Raw genomic sequence first — 17270 nt, forward strand, 5'->3', positions numbered from 1 at the left:
AATTCTTTACGATTTTGAGAAACTTTCCGGATCATTTAAAGTGTACGATCGACCGTGTAAAGCGAGCTAAGCGTATAATATTGCGAAAATGTATGGGTTTCACGGTGTCTGCCTTGATCGATCGTGCGATTTCCGGGATTTGGTAAACGATGAAACGTCGGTGTAATGCCGGAGTATTTATTTGCGCCGTGCGTGCCTGTTTCTTGGCGATACGATTCTAATGCAAAGACACTTACGATAAGCAACAGGCGCTGGCAACCAGCTGCGCTCACTTTGTATAACTACAGAGTGTACGAAGAACAATCAGCCGCTCTAGTACGGCAGTCGCCTTGGCTCTCGATACGCCGCGTATATTCGCCCCTCTCCAGTTTCGCCGACGTCTTGACGAATCCGATATCGTTTTAACGATGAGTCTAATACCCAGTTTTCGACACACAATCAGCGATCAACTCGTCGCGGCATAAATCCGCTCTAAAAATTCAAGTAAGCTTACTACCGAAACTGTGACGTTTTCATAAATTTTTCCCGAATTTGACAAGACCTGGAAATGGATTACATTACACGAAGCATTCGCTGACGATAGAGAAAGAAAATTTGAATTTTTTTTTACGTAGAGTATATTAACGCGAGGTGCGAGTGTGAAATATACCTATATATGTATATATATATATACATATATATGTATATGCATTTTTTTTCTTTTTATATTTGACAAATATACGATTGAAAACATTGAGATTCATGCGTGTAGAAAACAACAGGCATGGAGAGCGGCGGTCTCCAAAATGCGAACCTGTTTGCACTGTAATTTACGGTATACCATTATTTTCAACACGGTGCAATAAATATTGGTTTTCCAAAAGCCGCTAGTGTTTATCACGCGCGTTCGCGCTCGTCTTCATTCTCCGTAAAATTGCCGGTTCGTTTTCCCTAGCTAAGGCTAATTCGCAAACGTACTGCGCAGGGGCTTCTCATTCACTCCGTTTTCAGTTTATTCAATCAATAAACCCTATAGGAAAATCTACAGGAAAGTTTCGTTCAAAATTTCTAACGGTAAAAATTCATAACGACTCAAAAGTAATCAATTCAACGACTCAAGATTTCGAACGAGTTCTAACTGATTGCGTCAAATGTAGCCGAGACTGTATTCGACGACGACGGACCCCAGACACTTTCGAAAATTGTAAAAATTGGGTGTTTTCAAAATTCGGAATAATCTGCAACGCAATTAAAATCTTTGGTTTAGATTAAAAAATGTTTTCTTTCTAATCTCTTTAAAATCAGAGGGACAAAAGTAAGACTAGATATAATTTTACAACCGCGATCGATGTACGATAACCATGCACTAGTCAGTGCAATGCGATGCAACAAGGCTGCATATTATGCAACAGAATACGCAACAACGGGGATGTCGAATAATTTGACGTCATGGTTCTGGGCGAGCGATGATCGTGTTGTAATTGGTCTAGCTATGCATTGCGGCTTGGTGTAACTGATACAGAACGCGGCACGCGCACGGGGTTCAAATATCGCGGATTCGTGCAAGCATATGTGGAGCAAATGGAGGGGGTTGAAAGGGGGTTGAAAGGGGGTAGGGGCAGCCAACACTTGGCCGATTCCGCGGTGCTGGTTACCCATAGTCTCCCATACCATCCCATGCCCGGAACGCCGAGCATAAATTGTATCGGTTTACACGACCGCAAACATTTGTAGCTTCGGGTCCACGATGTCCCCTCGGGTACCCACCGCTGTCCGCTACTGTCCACCACTGACAGCCAGCCCGGTGCATCGGCCAGATAATTAGTAGCCATTGACAACGACACGGCTGCATTCGAACCATAATCGTTATCATTTCTCTGGGAAACTGCAGCAACTGCAGGGGCGAAAGTCGAGCCGCGATCACTCGCCGCGGATCATTCGGCTTTGCGATACGGGCAACCGTATGATTTTATATATTTAGGGAGATCAACCGATTATACTTGATAATAGTTGATTTGCAACTTTGAACGTGTCGGAACTTGTTTTTTTATCGTATTTCTTCATTAATTTGAACGGTACCTATAATAGTAATTATTTTAAGACAATCGTTATTGCATGTTGGGCTCATTTACTGTGGTACTTTCATTTCGGCACGATTAACGATCTTCGCCCGGATTAATTCGTCATCTTTGAAAACAGTATTTTTTGCAATAATAGTGACAAGTGATCAGTGAAATTCCAACGTATGAACAACAATCTTATACAACCACGCGAGTGTTTGAAAAATCATTTCAAAATATCGCGCCTCTTTCCGCGTCAATTGTCATAAATGAAAAACCAATTATCGGAGCTAATTGAATTTCCGTGAAAAATGAAAAGGAATATTCGAACTATGGACTATATGTTGACAGTACTTTCAATTCTGGAACGAGCCAGAGTCTAAATACGGTCGAAAATCTATAAAATACCGTATTGGGAAATTTTTTTCGTTTAGTGCGTGATATTGTCCAAGTTTTTTTGTCACATGCGCACAGCCAAAGAGATGCTCGCGTCTGTGTAGCCGACAAGCCGATTTTCAAGTTGAGTTAAAATCGCCGTCTGTACGTACCGCGGTTATTGGACGCATGTCACAACCGCTATTCGACGTTCAGCAGCTGAGTAACTTTGAAAATCGTAAATTCTCTGTAGCATAACGTCGCATTTCAGTGCTCCAAGGTTCTAAAGCGGGAATGTGCGCGACTCGAGGGACACAGAGGCTCCCCGGAATTTAGACGTGGACATAGAGGGAATCTGGAACGTGTGCCTCCGGATTTCAGAAAATTGGCCTAAGGTTGAGAGTCTCGATATTCGAAACTCCCTGAAACATTTACGCCAAAAACAAACACGCTGCGGTTTATGCAGGTATGTATAGTAAAACAATTGTCTTCTCTTATGTGTAGTTATCAGTGCGGAGTCAGCCGTTCGCTCAGGCACTAAAGTCATAAATTTAACGGTTTGATATTGTATCGTAAATCAAAGAAACTTTAAAATGTATTTTGAAACAACGAGGAATCGATCGAGGCGATTGAAATATTTGCGATTCATTATCTGCAGTCTTCTTTTACTGTCTTACCACGTTCTTTCGTTGATTTCCAATTTAACGAGTAATTTCAATTGTTTTGCAATGGTATCAGCGATTTTCAACTATTTCCAGTGACTCTATCCAGAAAATCACCTGGAATGCTCGGAAATCATTGGAAATCGGAAATAACGTTGAAACCCAATGAAAATCACTCGTTGTACTAAAGATTGAGGAAAATCCCACGATGAGGTAAAAATGGATCGAAATTACTCGAAATCGGTGTGTTACTAAGTTTGAATCATTCGTTCGATGTCGAAGCGAGTGGTCTTTTGTTTCTCAGTGTATTCGTCTTTTCTGCTATAAAATTATCCACCCTAAAAATGTTGAAGTCAAAGCTTTTGTAGTCACGGAGAGATATTTTATTGTACTTACACCGACGATGAGCGAAAATGCCGTGCTGGAGCCAACCTGTAAGTAGGGTGGCAGGTACTATACGGTATGCAAAGAGGTTAGCCAAGCAGCGGACGTAATAATATTTGAAAATTAGTATCACCGGGGGCTCGTAGTAAGAAAGGATTTTGATAACATACGACTCTATCTAGCATTCGCGGAAGCACAGGTAGAGTCTGTTTACTCAAGATAATAGCGACGGAGATGGGAGCAGAGAGGGCTGCTGCACCCTCGGAGAGGAAGGATATTTCAGGAGGCAACGCCGGTTCGTAACTGTTCGTCGGCGTTCGGAGGCGGCGAGTTTTGCGAAAGGTGAGTGCAGGGGGTTGAGGATGCTGGGGCGAGGAGTTCGAGAGACTGTGGAGGATGGTGGGGGTGGAGGAGGGCGGGATTCTCTCTCGGCAAGCTACAAGAACTTCATTTTCCGAGCCATTACGCCCCGTCCCACTGCACAGCACCGCCTAGGAACCCCTTCGCCCCTTAAATTAATTTATATCGAAATTTTAAATGACACTCATCGGTCCGCGCAATAAATAACACGGGGAAACGCTTTTTCTACCACCTCGCCTGTTTGCACACCTTTCAGTCTTCTCGGGGGCGGCATTTTCCCCATATAGATACCACGCGTATACGTATACGTGTAAGTAACCTCTACCCTTTCTTTGGTAAATAACATAAATTCCTCACCGTGTAGACTCTCGCTTATACGTATATGTATCGCTTCGAGCAATCTGTCAACCCCTGCGAGATCCTACAACCATTATAAACACGACGCCAATGCCCCGGCGGTTGTCACCGAACCTGATACATACAGTCATAATTGTTACTGCCTTAAATTATTACGTACATTCATGCATTCGATGATTAATCTCGACGCGATTTGCACAATTTCGTGTCTTCTCTCGTATAGATCTGATGTGTTGCATAATTTACGCCGTATATGGCACAAGCCAATTCGATACGTTTCGGTAAACTACGCGCTGCCTACATCTGACGGTACGTTATCATCGATTTTCATTCACTGTCGGATATTTTGTTCGAGGTGCTTTTAGCGGGAAAACGTTTCAGGGAAATGTGCAAAATTCTTCAAAACATTCCTAATTATGTACTCAATATTAACGTAAGTTGAAGAATGCGATCGAACTTTAGCCGCATTCTACCGAGCTTCATAAACGCGGTACAGTTCCGCCGACCCATTAATGTCATCGCGTGAATTTCAAGCCGAAGAAAACTGTCGATTGAAAGAAATATAGTTTTCTCCAAACCTAGAACGTCGTCAAGTTTGCGATCCACGCGGTAAGCCTCTTTCTTCTTGTATCCACCGCGATAAAATATTTTCCACGATGAAAAGACCGAAGAGGTAAAGTTTGGAGGCTGCGTCAGGATCAGCTGACAATGAGCCATACTGTCGGACATGGTTCGCTGCGCTAGCTGTTGCGTTATGACGGGTTGGGTGATGGATGATGCTTCGGAGGGGCAGGGAATGGTCAAGGGTAGATATCGGTAATCCGGGGAAACAAAGAGCCAAAGTGTATTGCCTATTACGTATGAATGTGGCCGAGCCGGGCATCCCGCGTCGTCTTTCCTTATCTGAGGAGCGTGGCGGCCCGTTAATCACGAGCATCTGTCACCGGGCCCCACCCGAATTATTCAGTCAAGCCGTTCCTCGCCCGAGACGATGGCCAATCCGTGCAACTCGAATGCCTCGCGCCTTTTGCGACAATTCGCCCACACGTGATACGATGAAATAGAAATTTTTATCGACGAGAATCGGGCAGGTGTGCGAGAGCGGCACGATGGCCGAGGAATTGTTTCGTTTTCCCATTTCACGTGCCACACTGAGGAAAAATAATCCGGTGCAGGTATTTCGGGAGTAATTTATAAAATTCCAATAAATCAGTCACGATTGACCCGCCACGCTTTGAACGCTTTTACTCGGTATTCCAATTTTATTTTATTTCATTTTATTTTATTTTATTCTCCTATACTCTCTGTCCGAGTTGTTTTTAGGGAGCGTATACAGTCCTCGGGGCATAATAAAGGCCGACGCTATGTATCGCTTCATCCGTCTCTCCACCCGCCCCTTTTCTTTATAAAGTTCAGAGCAAAAAGTTCAGAGCAAAAAGAAAGCGGAAAACAGAGGAGGACGAGGAAGGAGGAGGCGGGACAAAAGAAGGAAAAGGAATCTCAAAAATTGACCTCTTCTCTTCTACTTTATCCTGGCTTTTTCGATCCATTTAAAAGGACCGAGAAGCCCGCGGCTGAGAGTCGGGAAACGAAAGCCAAGGGTCAGGGTACAGCTGCGGGAACGGAGGGTTGCGGACAAGGTTAGACGCCGCCTCGTCATGCCCCTGTGTGGTTCAAATTGGTACAAAAGGCCCAGAGAGTGCGGGATGTATTTCACAAAGGATCCGCTGACTTTCGACATGAGTTTTATACCGCCGTTTCACTCGCTCTCGAAATCGCAAAGCATTATAATGGCCCGTTACAAGAATCGCATTTTCTTCTTTTGAGGATTCGTAAATGTACTCTTAATACGTCGTGTGATGTACGCATATGCATCCGTAACTCGTGTGCCGAAATTCCGCTTACCTTCGAGTTTTTTTTCGATTATATAATTTCGCAGAGAAATTTTTCAGTGACATTTGTTTGATCTTAATTGTAATGGAATAAATACACGCTGCTGATTTAACTTTTGTATTTTTATGCAAACTCAAAAGTAAATGTATATATATATATATATATATATGTAAAGATGGTAAAAAAAATTGCCTATTGCTAGGAAAGTTGTTTGATGAAGGAACGCGCTGGTTGCCTCGCGTAGATTTCAGGCTACAATTTATTGCGAAACTAGCCAGGAAAGAGGGAGAGAAGACGGTTCAGTTGGAAGATAAAAGAGATACCGACGTTTTTTTCCATTTGTTGGTTGACTTGGTAGTTTTTTTAGAAAGGGAACGGTAAATGGAGCGAAGATAAAGAAAAGCCCCGGAGGTTGGCCGATCTTGTAGTTCGAGGAAAATAACGAGATTCGAAAATATGCCGTTCCGTGAACGCGTTGCAGTTTTACCTTCCCGCGGAAAGATGCTAATAAGGAAGAGGCACTCATAGTTTGCTCCTTTGTTGGAGATTGTTAGGAATTTCCGCCGAGACGTTTCGCGTTATTCGCGATCTCAGGCGAAGGAACAAAATGAGCGAAATATGCGGATAATACCTACGGGCGGCATAAATTCGATGAGAACCGAAACCGAATGCTGTCAAATTCGACACGTGATACTATCGCGTACAGTTCCCGGTGTTAATACATCAAAGCTGTTCGAAGGGTGAGCCGCGAGTTTGATGAGAGTTAAATGGCCCCGCTCTAATTATGTAGGTAAGTCGATATCGACGCAAAGACGCGGTAGCTCTGAATTACTCGGCATTAAAAGCCTCGGCGAATACCCAATTTCGGTAAATGATTAACGGAGCTGGGAATCACCGGTGTAATTGAAAAATAATTCGAACCCATCGCTGGATCATTCAGGCCTAACGTAGTCGTTCGTTTAACGTCGACGATTTCGAGCGCCGTGACGTTTTACATTCTCTTATATTGTTTTTACCTTCAATGTTAAATAATTCACGCGATTAGGTATAATAACTCATTTCAATGAAGTGGAATTATTCATTCTTGTAACGTGAAATAATCGGTGCATGCTACATATATACACGGTTTGCACTCGCGTCAGCCAACACGCGGGGTTTTTTCCCCGTCGATTAAAATTTACCATTTTTCTCTCAACACTTCGCGCTTTCAATCACGTCTGCACCCTAATTCGTTCTCACCCCTTTGCCCCCTTTTTTTTTCACCACGCCAGCCGCAAACTTTCACCGGTCCTGAAAAAGTTTAAAAACGGAAAATTTCCGCACCTCTGGAAACACCGAGAATCGTTGCCATTTATTAAGGGATGATTTTTAACAGGATGTGCATCCCGTTTTCTCACCTTTCTGCTATACAACTATTTCTATAACGTCTGGTATTCACCGTTGAAAATGTAATATAATCACATTATAACTTATAGAAGAAAAAGAAAACAATTGATCGATATTTTGTGCTGAGGATGAGCAAAAAAAAACACCGGAAAATTGTTTTACCGTAGTTGAACGTTCATACGTAATTACAGAATTGTTGCGCGGATATTCAATTTTATTTATCGGAAGTGCGGGAAAAGAAGCTCCGGCTTCAGGAGCGCATCGTGGTACGTATTATATCTACTTGGTATACAACGCGTTGCTGTACATTTTTATCTCTCTGGAATTTGACCTGATTTCTAACATTGGAATTTCCTTATTCTCATCCATCTTGAAATATACCTGTATTCAGCGTAATTTTAAGCTATATACATTTCGGAGAGGTCATGAAAGAATAGCAGGACGAATGAATATTAATACGAAAGAAATGAAACCTTAGTACTAATACGAAGTGAAATTTTCTTCATTCTCAATAACGTGGAAGGAGAAACGGACCTTTATTCCTCATCGTGCAGCAATCCTCAACTTCATTCACACCTCATTGTCAGTAATTGAAAAAGGCACCTTTCGATTATGTAGCTTATTCCATGTAGGGCGAGATCGAGCAGCAGGCCTGCGGTAATTCCGTACAGTATACGGGGACCGTAAATCAAATTAGTATGGTTTAGCAGAAAATTCATCGACGTGTGACCGTCAGCTGGGGGTGAAAAAAATAAATTTCACACAAGGTATGCAGTGACTTTTGGGGGACACCGGACCGTGACATAAAAGTCTCCCGGTCACGTCGCGGCTCGAGAGGCAAGAGGAGAAGTCGGTGAAACAGCTCGCGTTGTTGTCAAAGTATGCGCAGAAATTGTTTTGCGCCGTAAAGGAAGGCGGCGGCAGACCAGAGGAGCATGTCGTCCTCGTTCCTTCGCACAGTTTTCTGCCTTCGATGCCTCGCTGCCGAGGTTGCGAGGACTCGAAGTCCTGGCTGCACTGGCGCACGGCAAGCTCACGAAGGCGAAAGCTTGCGCAGCGAAACGGCGAAACGTTTGCTCGTCGTCTGAGTTAATTCGGCGAGATTCTACCGGAGCAAGTGTGTCAGTATCTGCAGGCTACGACATGCACGCGTGTACAACTCGGCATCCTCATCGCAGCTTCAATGTATACCCCGCCCAAGCCTCGGGGTCTGCTTTGTCGCAGCGCGACGCAGCGAGGAACCGCAAAAGGCATGCTTCGCATAGTTTTCGTCCTGCCGAACGCATGAGAGAAAGAGTCCCGGAGGCTGAAACGCCACCCTTCAGTACGCGGTTCCGAATGGCAAAGGAAAAAAAAAAGAACGAAAACTCCGAGGCTATTTTGGACGCGCCAAAAAACGTCCTTCCGATCGTCAGACGCGATTCGGAGAAGACAGGACGAAAAGGAGTGGTCGAACCCCCGGCGTATAATCCCTAATCGCTAAGTTCGATAGAATTTTTACGGACTCTTTGGCGCCCAAATAGAAAATGTCTGTATCGTAGCTGAGGATGAGGGAGGTGCGGTGTACTGCGGAAGATTGATAGGGGGCAGGGAGAGGATTAAAAACCTTGTTGTGACGGCCATACGAGGTCCGAAAACCGAGTCGGATTCAATTTGCTGAGCGTTCGTTAATCAGCCGAGATCTTCTCGAAACAATAAAAAAAAACTGAGAGATCTGCACAGGAGTCGGTCTTATTTTGTTTGACGTCTGGACGTTTCGCAGCAGCAGTCTAAACAAATAAAACGTTGAGAACGTTACTGGAGAAATTAGAGACCACCTTTAATGTTGCTTTTGTGAATATCCCTTGCACAGTTACGTGATTGAATTCACGTTACACACATTCGTTATACGCCGGAAACTTTCTGCCCGACTTAGTTTTGGTTGCATGAAAATTATAGAGATAAAATTCCTTTTCTGTAAATAGACGCTGGAACGGGAATGATAATTTTGTTGAATGAAATCTGTCGAGGGGAGAAATTCTGCTGGGCAATGATTGAATGAGGAGGAAAATGTGCGGAATATAATAGTGGGAATGATATTGATTATCCTTAAGTCGTAACGTATACCGGAATTTCTCTGATCAAGTATCGCGAAGCTTCGTTTTTCTCTCATGAGATTTGGTAGTTATTTTCGCAACGCTGTGAAGCGATGAATTCATTTTTCGAATATACCGGCGATTGCTAAGCCGAGGCAACTAACGACGAATAAAAAAAGAAAAAAAACTACGAAACCATTGAGCCGCGTGCGTTGGAGCGTTTAAAGATGACGAAGTGGCGTTTCGCGCTGAACTTTGTACCATCGTGTATACGTACGTGTTCTCCGGATGAGACAAACTAAATTCCTCCGCGAAATTTGATCATGTCCCTGAAATATTCGCTGTGTATTAATTGCTATCGATTTCCGATTGCCGAGGCACATATGTATGTATTATACGTACATGTATGGGAGGTATAGGAATTGATTCGGCATCAATGCAGCGGTGATCCCGGTTCGGCGTTCTCCATACGGAAGAGAAACGTTATCCTATTTGCCTTGCTTGCCATGCACGCGTGTTTCTACTACTTGAAGCGATAAAGTAATTTATCCTCAGCGTATATGTATGGTATATCCGATTCGGAATCCGCACTGCACGGCATTGCGACTAATCGCGATTCGGTCGGCGTTTTGTACAAGGGTCAACAAATGTACGCTGGATCTAATTTACATCGGACGTTCTGCGTCCGCGAAGACCGATGTTCTGCCTAATTACGAACAGGAGTATACGAGAAGGCAATATCGCTTTGCAGCTCAGTGTTTTGCGGCAAGAAACTACGTACAGCTACCTAGATGCGATATTAGTTCCGCAGCTCTGTCTGCTTGGATGTCTCCCTCTTGCTCTATCTCTCTCTATCTCTCTCTCTCTCTCTCTCTCTCTCTCTCTCTCTCTCTCTCTCGCGCATTTTCGCCCTCTTGACGTTTTGCAGAATATCACTGTTACTCTGAATTTCGCCCACGTTGAAGATTTCAGTGAAATGAGATTGCATCAGAATTCTGAAGTGACGCGATTAACATTTTTTTAAATATCCTTTGATATCGTCACTCGAGCTTTTAATTCACAGTATGAAAAAAAGGTATAAAGGGAGAGTAATTAGTTGATGAGCACGATGATACAGTAGAAGTTAAACCCAATTTAATCACAGACGGTATCTTGGATCACGCAACCCTGCACATGGTTCATTAAACGGATGGATGTCCGTAAAGTTTCAGACCCTGTACGACTCTCCTCGAGGCAAGCTGCGAGGTATAGAAATTGTCCGCTCCTACGAATTGGTAATGTCAATAGTTAACGCGGAAATTTGACCAAAATGAAACACAGAAATGGGTACGTGAATTCGTACAGGCGAACGAGATGAGAAAATTGATATCGAGACGTTGTCGGCCTGTCGGAAATTATTCTAAAACAATTATTTGTAGATCCAGTCGAGACGAAACACAGATCATAAAAAGTTCAAGTACCATAAATATTAATAATAGAATACGGATTTTCTCGGTACATATTTGCTGTAAAAATTGAGTTTGTATCAGGTTTGCGTGAGCGAAAGCTCAAGTTCCCGATATTAGCCACCCGACAAGTTTGCTCGGCTCTGAGGTTTAAGCTACTTATTATTAGCTACCGGTTACTTAGGGACCGGTAGTACAGGTTTGATCAGTTGATCCCAAACCGTAATCAACATCACCGGATAATGCATGTATAAAGGTATAACACGCCAAGGTTGTACGGCACCGCTATAACAGGCCTTAAGTCAGAGCTTACACTCACTCCGTATACGTACGGTGTCTCTCTACACTTCCCCTTCTTATTATTGCAAAGTCTAAGCCTTTGACGCTCGGAATAATAACGTTCCCGACAACTTTTAAGCCCCTTTCGCCTCCCTTCCTCGTCAAAATTTTATTGATTCTTCAGCCTGTCCGTTTTTCCTCCACTCCGTCGAATATTGTTATTATTATTATTATTATTATTATTTATTATAGTATATAGGTAGGCGATATCCGACTGATTGACCATTCTACCGCTGAGCATTCAGCGTACTTGTGACTCCAACGGACTTGGCGAGTTGAAGAGGTTTTAAAATAGTTCAAGTGAATTGAAATGACTTCGCCAAACTTCAACTAGCGTCATAATTTCAAGTGACCTCAAATAGCTTCGAGTGACATCAAGCGAATTCAGGAGACTTCTCTTATGTAAATTACGTATACCTCACTCCGAGAAAGAACGATGGAACGTACACCGATGAACGTACTTCGAAGAATAATGTCAAGCACAGGCGGGTGAACAGAAAAGCTTACTGTTGTGTGTACACCGCTCGGAGTCGACTGTAACTTTTGCGTAGCCTCCGCTATGTACCGAGACTACGTCCCTGGCGAATCACAGTCGAAGTTGGGGTTGGGATTGCGGCGAAGAGAGGAGATGGAAGTTTGAACCGTTTGCGAAAGGATTCGCCGGGTTACGCGGTGTCGCGAGAAAAAACGGACGGGACAGTTCCCTGCATTAACGAGTCACTGTTAAACCAAATTTTAGATCGATATTAATATTCACGCTAAGTGCAGGCTGACAGTGATATCCTGATTAAAATACAACTTGGGCTCTACCTGCGGAACGAAGTAACACGAATTGATAGACATTCGAGAAAGGAAAATGATGTTGGAAGCGGAGTTCCCGTTCAAAATTTCACAAATTTTTCCTTCATTCATTAACGAATCATTGTCGTTCGAACTCTGTGTCAAGAAATGGGCTCAAATGCGCCGTTCAATGAGCATTGACGTAAACTTGGTGCTGTTAATATGCGATTAGATGCTCGGAATGCAAGTATAACGATACTAATCGGCAAAAGTACAAAAATAAAAGTTATTCACGTGAGAAGCTTTCGAGAAGTAAGAAATTGTTACATAAATAGCGTGTTACTTTTTACCACCGTAATTTGAGGTATGCCGCGTTTTATTTTGACTGACGGGGAAATGACCGTTTGCTCTTTAGCACCGCGATGTCACCGAAACGACTCGGTTTCAGACGGCGCCGTTCTTGGATGAGTAATTTCCTGAGCTTTGGCGTCAAGGGCTGTTTCATGACGCAGAGTGCCCCAGTTGTTTAATATAATGAACGAATAAATAGATCAACAAATTAACGTAATTAAAGAAACCATGAAATAAATTTCAAAGCTGTCATGTACACGCTTGTGCAACGTAACAGAGGATGAAAAAGAAATTTCATCAAAAATTTGAATCGTCAGCAGTAACAATTTCGCGCGACATCAAAGAGCTTTCAGTCCTATATTATGTAAACGAGTTGTCTGAATTCGCGTAGCTCGCAGCCTGAGGTTCTCCCAACTCAATTTCTAAGAAACTCTTCAATAGCAAGAAGTCGAGTAAGATCAGCGACGTTTATGCACTGTTACCGTACAGCAGGCGACGAGGTGGAAAGCGAACGAGTGGTCGAATGCTCCCGGGTGTCCTCGACAGTATCTTTCCGGAACACCGTGTATAAGGGGGTTGTAGTATAGAAGAGAGAGGGGGAGGGATAATTGAATACAACTTGATCGGGCCGCGCGTTTCCACCCCATTAAATCGGGCTTAAACTCTTGGGCGGCGGAGCGGGGCCGGCAACCCAGGCCAAGCAAGCCTCGCGCGTGCGAGAGAGAATGTTTACTGCTACCCCAGCTGGGGGCCAATCAGTACGGCAGCCGCGCCCTGCACCCAGTCGACGCCACTACACAGCCCTACAATAGAAGAGGGTATACAGAGTCGGGAACCCTGCACCGACACGTTCCAACACCCACCCATCCAGCCACCAAGCCAGCCATCCAGTCAGGGAGCCGGCACTGTCGTTATATCGCTGAATTATTTCTCTGCAACGACCTCCGGTATGACTATAATCAAATTAACTTCCTCAAGATTTTAGAACGCCACTTGGCCCTCGAGTTGAACCGAACACTCGGAGAACCAGCTCTCGGGACCTCCGGCTAGCTGTTTCTTTTTCAAGGAAATATTCAAGTTTTGTAGCAGGTGAGCCGTATGCGTGCTTTTCAACTCTTTCCGTAATTAGAGAATGACGGGATTGCAAAGAAGAAATATTGGAGATTCGTGTAGGTAGCGATTGTTTTTCGCCGAAAGCACCGCGGATTGACGTTGCGTAAAATGAAGTCATCGGCCGATTATGAGTATGGATCGGTACCTAAATGCATATTTGATGCATGGAATGAGGGGATAAAGTTTTAAAGCTCAAAGTCCCTGCGTCACCTTAGTCTCATGGATAGGTGGGGCGATTATAGAAGGGTAATCCAACCCCGAGGCTCGTCAGACATAGATCGGTGAAGTTGAATGAAAAGTCGCGATAAAACAAGGCTTGACGAAGTTACCGTCTAATATGTATGTACAGCTAGTCTCTGTGTCAGTTACCGGTATTCTGTTCTGAACGAGTCGATTTCCTCAACTAGAGGTAGAAAAATAAATAGACAAATCAATTTTCATGCGGATAAGAAGTGTCGGTGTCTGTCGGTGAACTTAATACGTACTGTATTAGTAATAACTGCGCTACAACACTCTCAAGGTGTATCTTTTTTTTCCGGAAAATAAGCTCTGAACTCCAAGGTGAAGGTTTCAGTGTACCTACGTATTGCAGAACTGGTTGCTGAAATCGACAATGCAATCGAAACGGACCGAAGAACGTTAAAGTGTTTCACCACATTCGCCCTCCATATGAGCGGAACAAGTTTCTGCCGAAGATATTCGTCGTTGGTTTTCACATCACCAAAGCAATTTCGGAGCGCTCGTAAGGATTCTGATACACCTACCCACAATCAGTTACCGAAGAAGGCTCGAAGCTAAGCTGCTATTCGGCGAATACCAGTCAACTTCTCCGCGCACCTGCCTGAAGCTTGGGAATTCCACGACGAGGAATCCAAACCTTCCACTAGCTAACCCAAGCGTGGTGCCGCTCGCGCCACAAGGATCAGAATTTCCTTCCATATATACCGAGGACGATACATCCGTGGCGAGATCACCTCGATCCCAGATTGTAGGCGCCCCATACAAGTACACAAACATATGCCTTGGATGTAGCAAGGTGAAAACTTGCGGTACCACAACACACGCCGCATCTCTCGGGGGCAGAGAGTCATTCGCGCCGATAGCTACAAGCCCGTGTCGCGGCTCAGCTCGGCTCTCTCCGGAAAGATAATCAAAGTTCTTGCCCCACAGACGATTTCTCGCATCCTCCTAGCGTTGTAGGTGCCCACTAGACGAGGCAAACCGACTGCGGAGAGGATTGGATGTGGAAGGGTTGAAGGTTGAGGTCGAAGGGAGAGTGAGGCATGGTGCGGGCTACGCGATGGTCTTTTGCGGTGTTATCTGTTTCCAAGCTAATCTCACCAAGAAGTCAAGCGACCTGACCGAACCTGAACGCTGCCGCTATGTGATTCCTCCGAAGCCGAGTGGAATTCGCCTCGATGCCGTCCCCAAAGCCGAGGCAAAGCCGGAGTCAGACCCAGCCTAATCCCCGCCACAGTTCTAGGTACAGCCCGGAATAAGGTATACGTGATTCCAGCCGCTCAAAGGAGCTAATGTTGTTTCTTTTATTGCTAATTATCTTTCCCCCGTCTGAGACTTTGTTCCAGAAGCTGCCTGCAGGCCTCTTATCGCCAATCACCGATTCGTCGTGATAGCCGTATAACAAACAGCCGGGCGAAGGGTAAGGTGGATGAACAGAGTAAGGAAAATTCAGGGAAGCAATTACCTGCGTCAGCTGTATCGAGTGTGCGGAGCCGGAGGACGAGGATGAGTCAGCTTTCGGTTAAAATAAGTTCATCTCTCTCGGGGTAAGGGAACCGAGGTAAAAGGCTGGACGAATGGCAGTGGCACCGTACACAGGCCGGAGCTATTAATCAAGTCAAATCAAGCTGTGGCTAATCAGTCGGCGATAGGCCAGTCAAGAAGGGATACAGAAAAACTTGGATTGGGTATCGAGCAGCTCAGAGGTTCCTGGGGCGGCGGCGGCGACGATGGCGGTGATGGTGGATGGGGGCGAGGGGCAGATAAGGTTGGGTTACGTTTTGGCTGCGCTGTGTTGCGTTGTAGCAGCCTAGGCTGCACTGACGTTGAAAGATGGAGGTGTTCCTTCTCTGTGGCCGCTGGTTCCAGCATGATATAGGACCAACCGAACGCGCTGATAGAACCAATTTAGAGAGCTCTCCTTGCCCCGCTCCGAGACAATTTTTAACTTTATTTACGAATCCGCGAGAAAACTCTGGGAACACAGTCTGGTCTCGCCACGAACCTGCTGAAATAGGTACTATACAAAAAACAACACACGTGTGCGACGTCCAGGAAAAACGGACCGCGATTCTTCACCTTTTTGTTTACCTACGGACGTCAGAAGCAAACACTTAAATCTCGACGGCAAATAATCCTAACAACCTTTCCTGCATACACGGATCTATCAATTTATCATCCCAGCGCTGAGCTATCACTGTATTGCATCGCAATGAGAGCTGGTGAAGATCTACGCAGATCATCGGAAACACCGACTGGATACCATTTGGTTACTTATATACCGTGGAGAATCTGCTACGGACCGACACATATTGGCAACAACGACTGCGACGACTGACTTTCGTCGTCGACTGAGTGAATGACGGAGAAAATTATTCCGGAATTGTAAAAGTGCCTGTATTATGTGAGCGACGGTCGCTCTTTATACGCGATTCATAGTCTGATTGAGACCCACCCTGGGAGGGAAAAACTCGTCTGGCATTGTTTCAGAGGAAGATTGGTCTGGTGTCGCAGAATTTTCCGAGTCCCTTGGTTTTCGGTGTTCAAAAAGTCGTTTCATCATCTCTCCTCCCGTACGCCAAAAGGATAATGGCTGAAAAGCGTATTCGAGAATATCGTCAGAGTGCAGAAAGCATGTGCCCGCAGCTGGCCACGCAAAGATTAATGGAAAACTTAGTTAATTATTGGCATTGCTCGTTCCGCGCCTGCATCCAGGACGATCGGCGGTCAACCAAGGGATGTACTTGACGTATCGCTCGAGCGATCGGATATCGATTAGACCCAGGGAGCTGTTTGGGATACGCAACGCGCCTCTTCCAACATCCTACGGGGAACGGCCGCCGCGGCGTATCCGGATCCCCCCAAATCACCCACAAATCCATCGATGGGTCGTAACTTGCACTCGACGCTGTTCCACTAATTACCAAATCGACATGCCGCGGCATTGCGGTTGACACTAGGACCGGCAATCCCACCGACCAATAACTTCGACCAGGAAGTGCGTTGAGCTTTGCAGGGAAAGGTTCGGCACCGTTCGTGGTCGTTCGTCCAGCAGTATCAATTTCAACCGGGCTTCAATGCGGAGACAATTACAGTTTCTGTTACCATCGGTTCCGTACTTCGGGGGATTTCCGAGGAAACGGTATCAGCTTTACTGGAAATTAAAGTACCGTTCCAAAGTTGCGAAACAAAGAAATCACGAGTCCAACGACCATCGCTTCCGGTGCTTACAATCAGCCAAACCTAAGGGACAAAAATCGTTCAAGCGTTACGGGTGTCTCGAGTCACAGTTTCGAGTGCCAATATCTGGGTCATGGGGCTTGGTAGGAGTTTCGCTGAAGTGCACCTCGGTCGTGGATTGTAATTTATTCGGCGTAAGATGGTGAAGTTTTAGGTTTAGGGGATGACTCGAGCAGCGCACACTGCCGCTAACAACCACACACGCAAAGCATCCTTCCAACTTCTGCGGGG

The 17270-nt window shown here is 45.0% G+C and overlaps 2 protein-coding genes across 5 annotated transcripts in view; one reads left to right on the forward strand and one right to left on the reverse strand.

The window, feature by feature from the left end:
- Positions 1-17270, reverse strand: part of LOC124210846 (luciferin 4-monooxygenase) — a 73611-nt gene that overhangs the window by 6786 nt on the left and 49555 nt on the right. The window contains exon 1 of one of the 2 annotated variants that reach the window (XM_046609286.1): positions 237-320. The exons of the other annotated variant lie outside the window; for it this stretch is intronic. The gene's annotated coding sequence lies outside the window, so the exon portion shown is untranslated. Of the gene's footprint in view, positions 1-236; positions 321-17270 lie in introns of those variants that run through there. 2 annotated transcript variants of the gene reach the window in all.
- Positions 1-17270, forward strand: part of LOC124224833 (lachesin-like) — a 287180-nt gene that overhangs the window by 3725 nt on the left and 266185 nt on the right. Inside the window, exons 1-2 of one of the 3 annotated variants that reach the window (XM_069134563.1) lie at positions 309-483; positions 2686-2880. The exons of the other annotated variants lie outside the window; for them this stretch is intronic. Of the exons in view, the coding sequence (XP_068990664.1) occupies positions 2875-2880 (6 nt within the window). The 5' untranslated portion in view covers positions 309-483; positions 2686-2874. Of the gene's footprint in view, positions 1-308; positions 484-2685; positions 2881-17270 lie in introns of those variants that run through there. 3 annotated transcript variants of the gene reach the window in all.

The sequence above is a fragment of the Neodiprion pinetum genome, chromosome 1, assembly GCF_021155775.2.
Source record: "Neodiprion pinetum isolate iyNeoPine1 chromosome 1, iyNeoPine1.2, whole genome shotgun sequence".
NCBI lineage: Eukaryota > Metazoa > Arthropoda > Insecta > Hymenoptera > Diprionidae > Neodiprion > Neodiprion pinetum.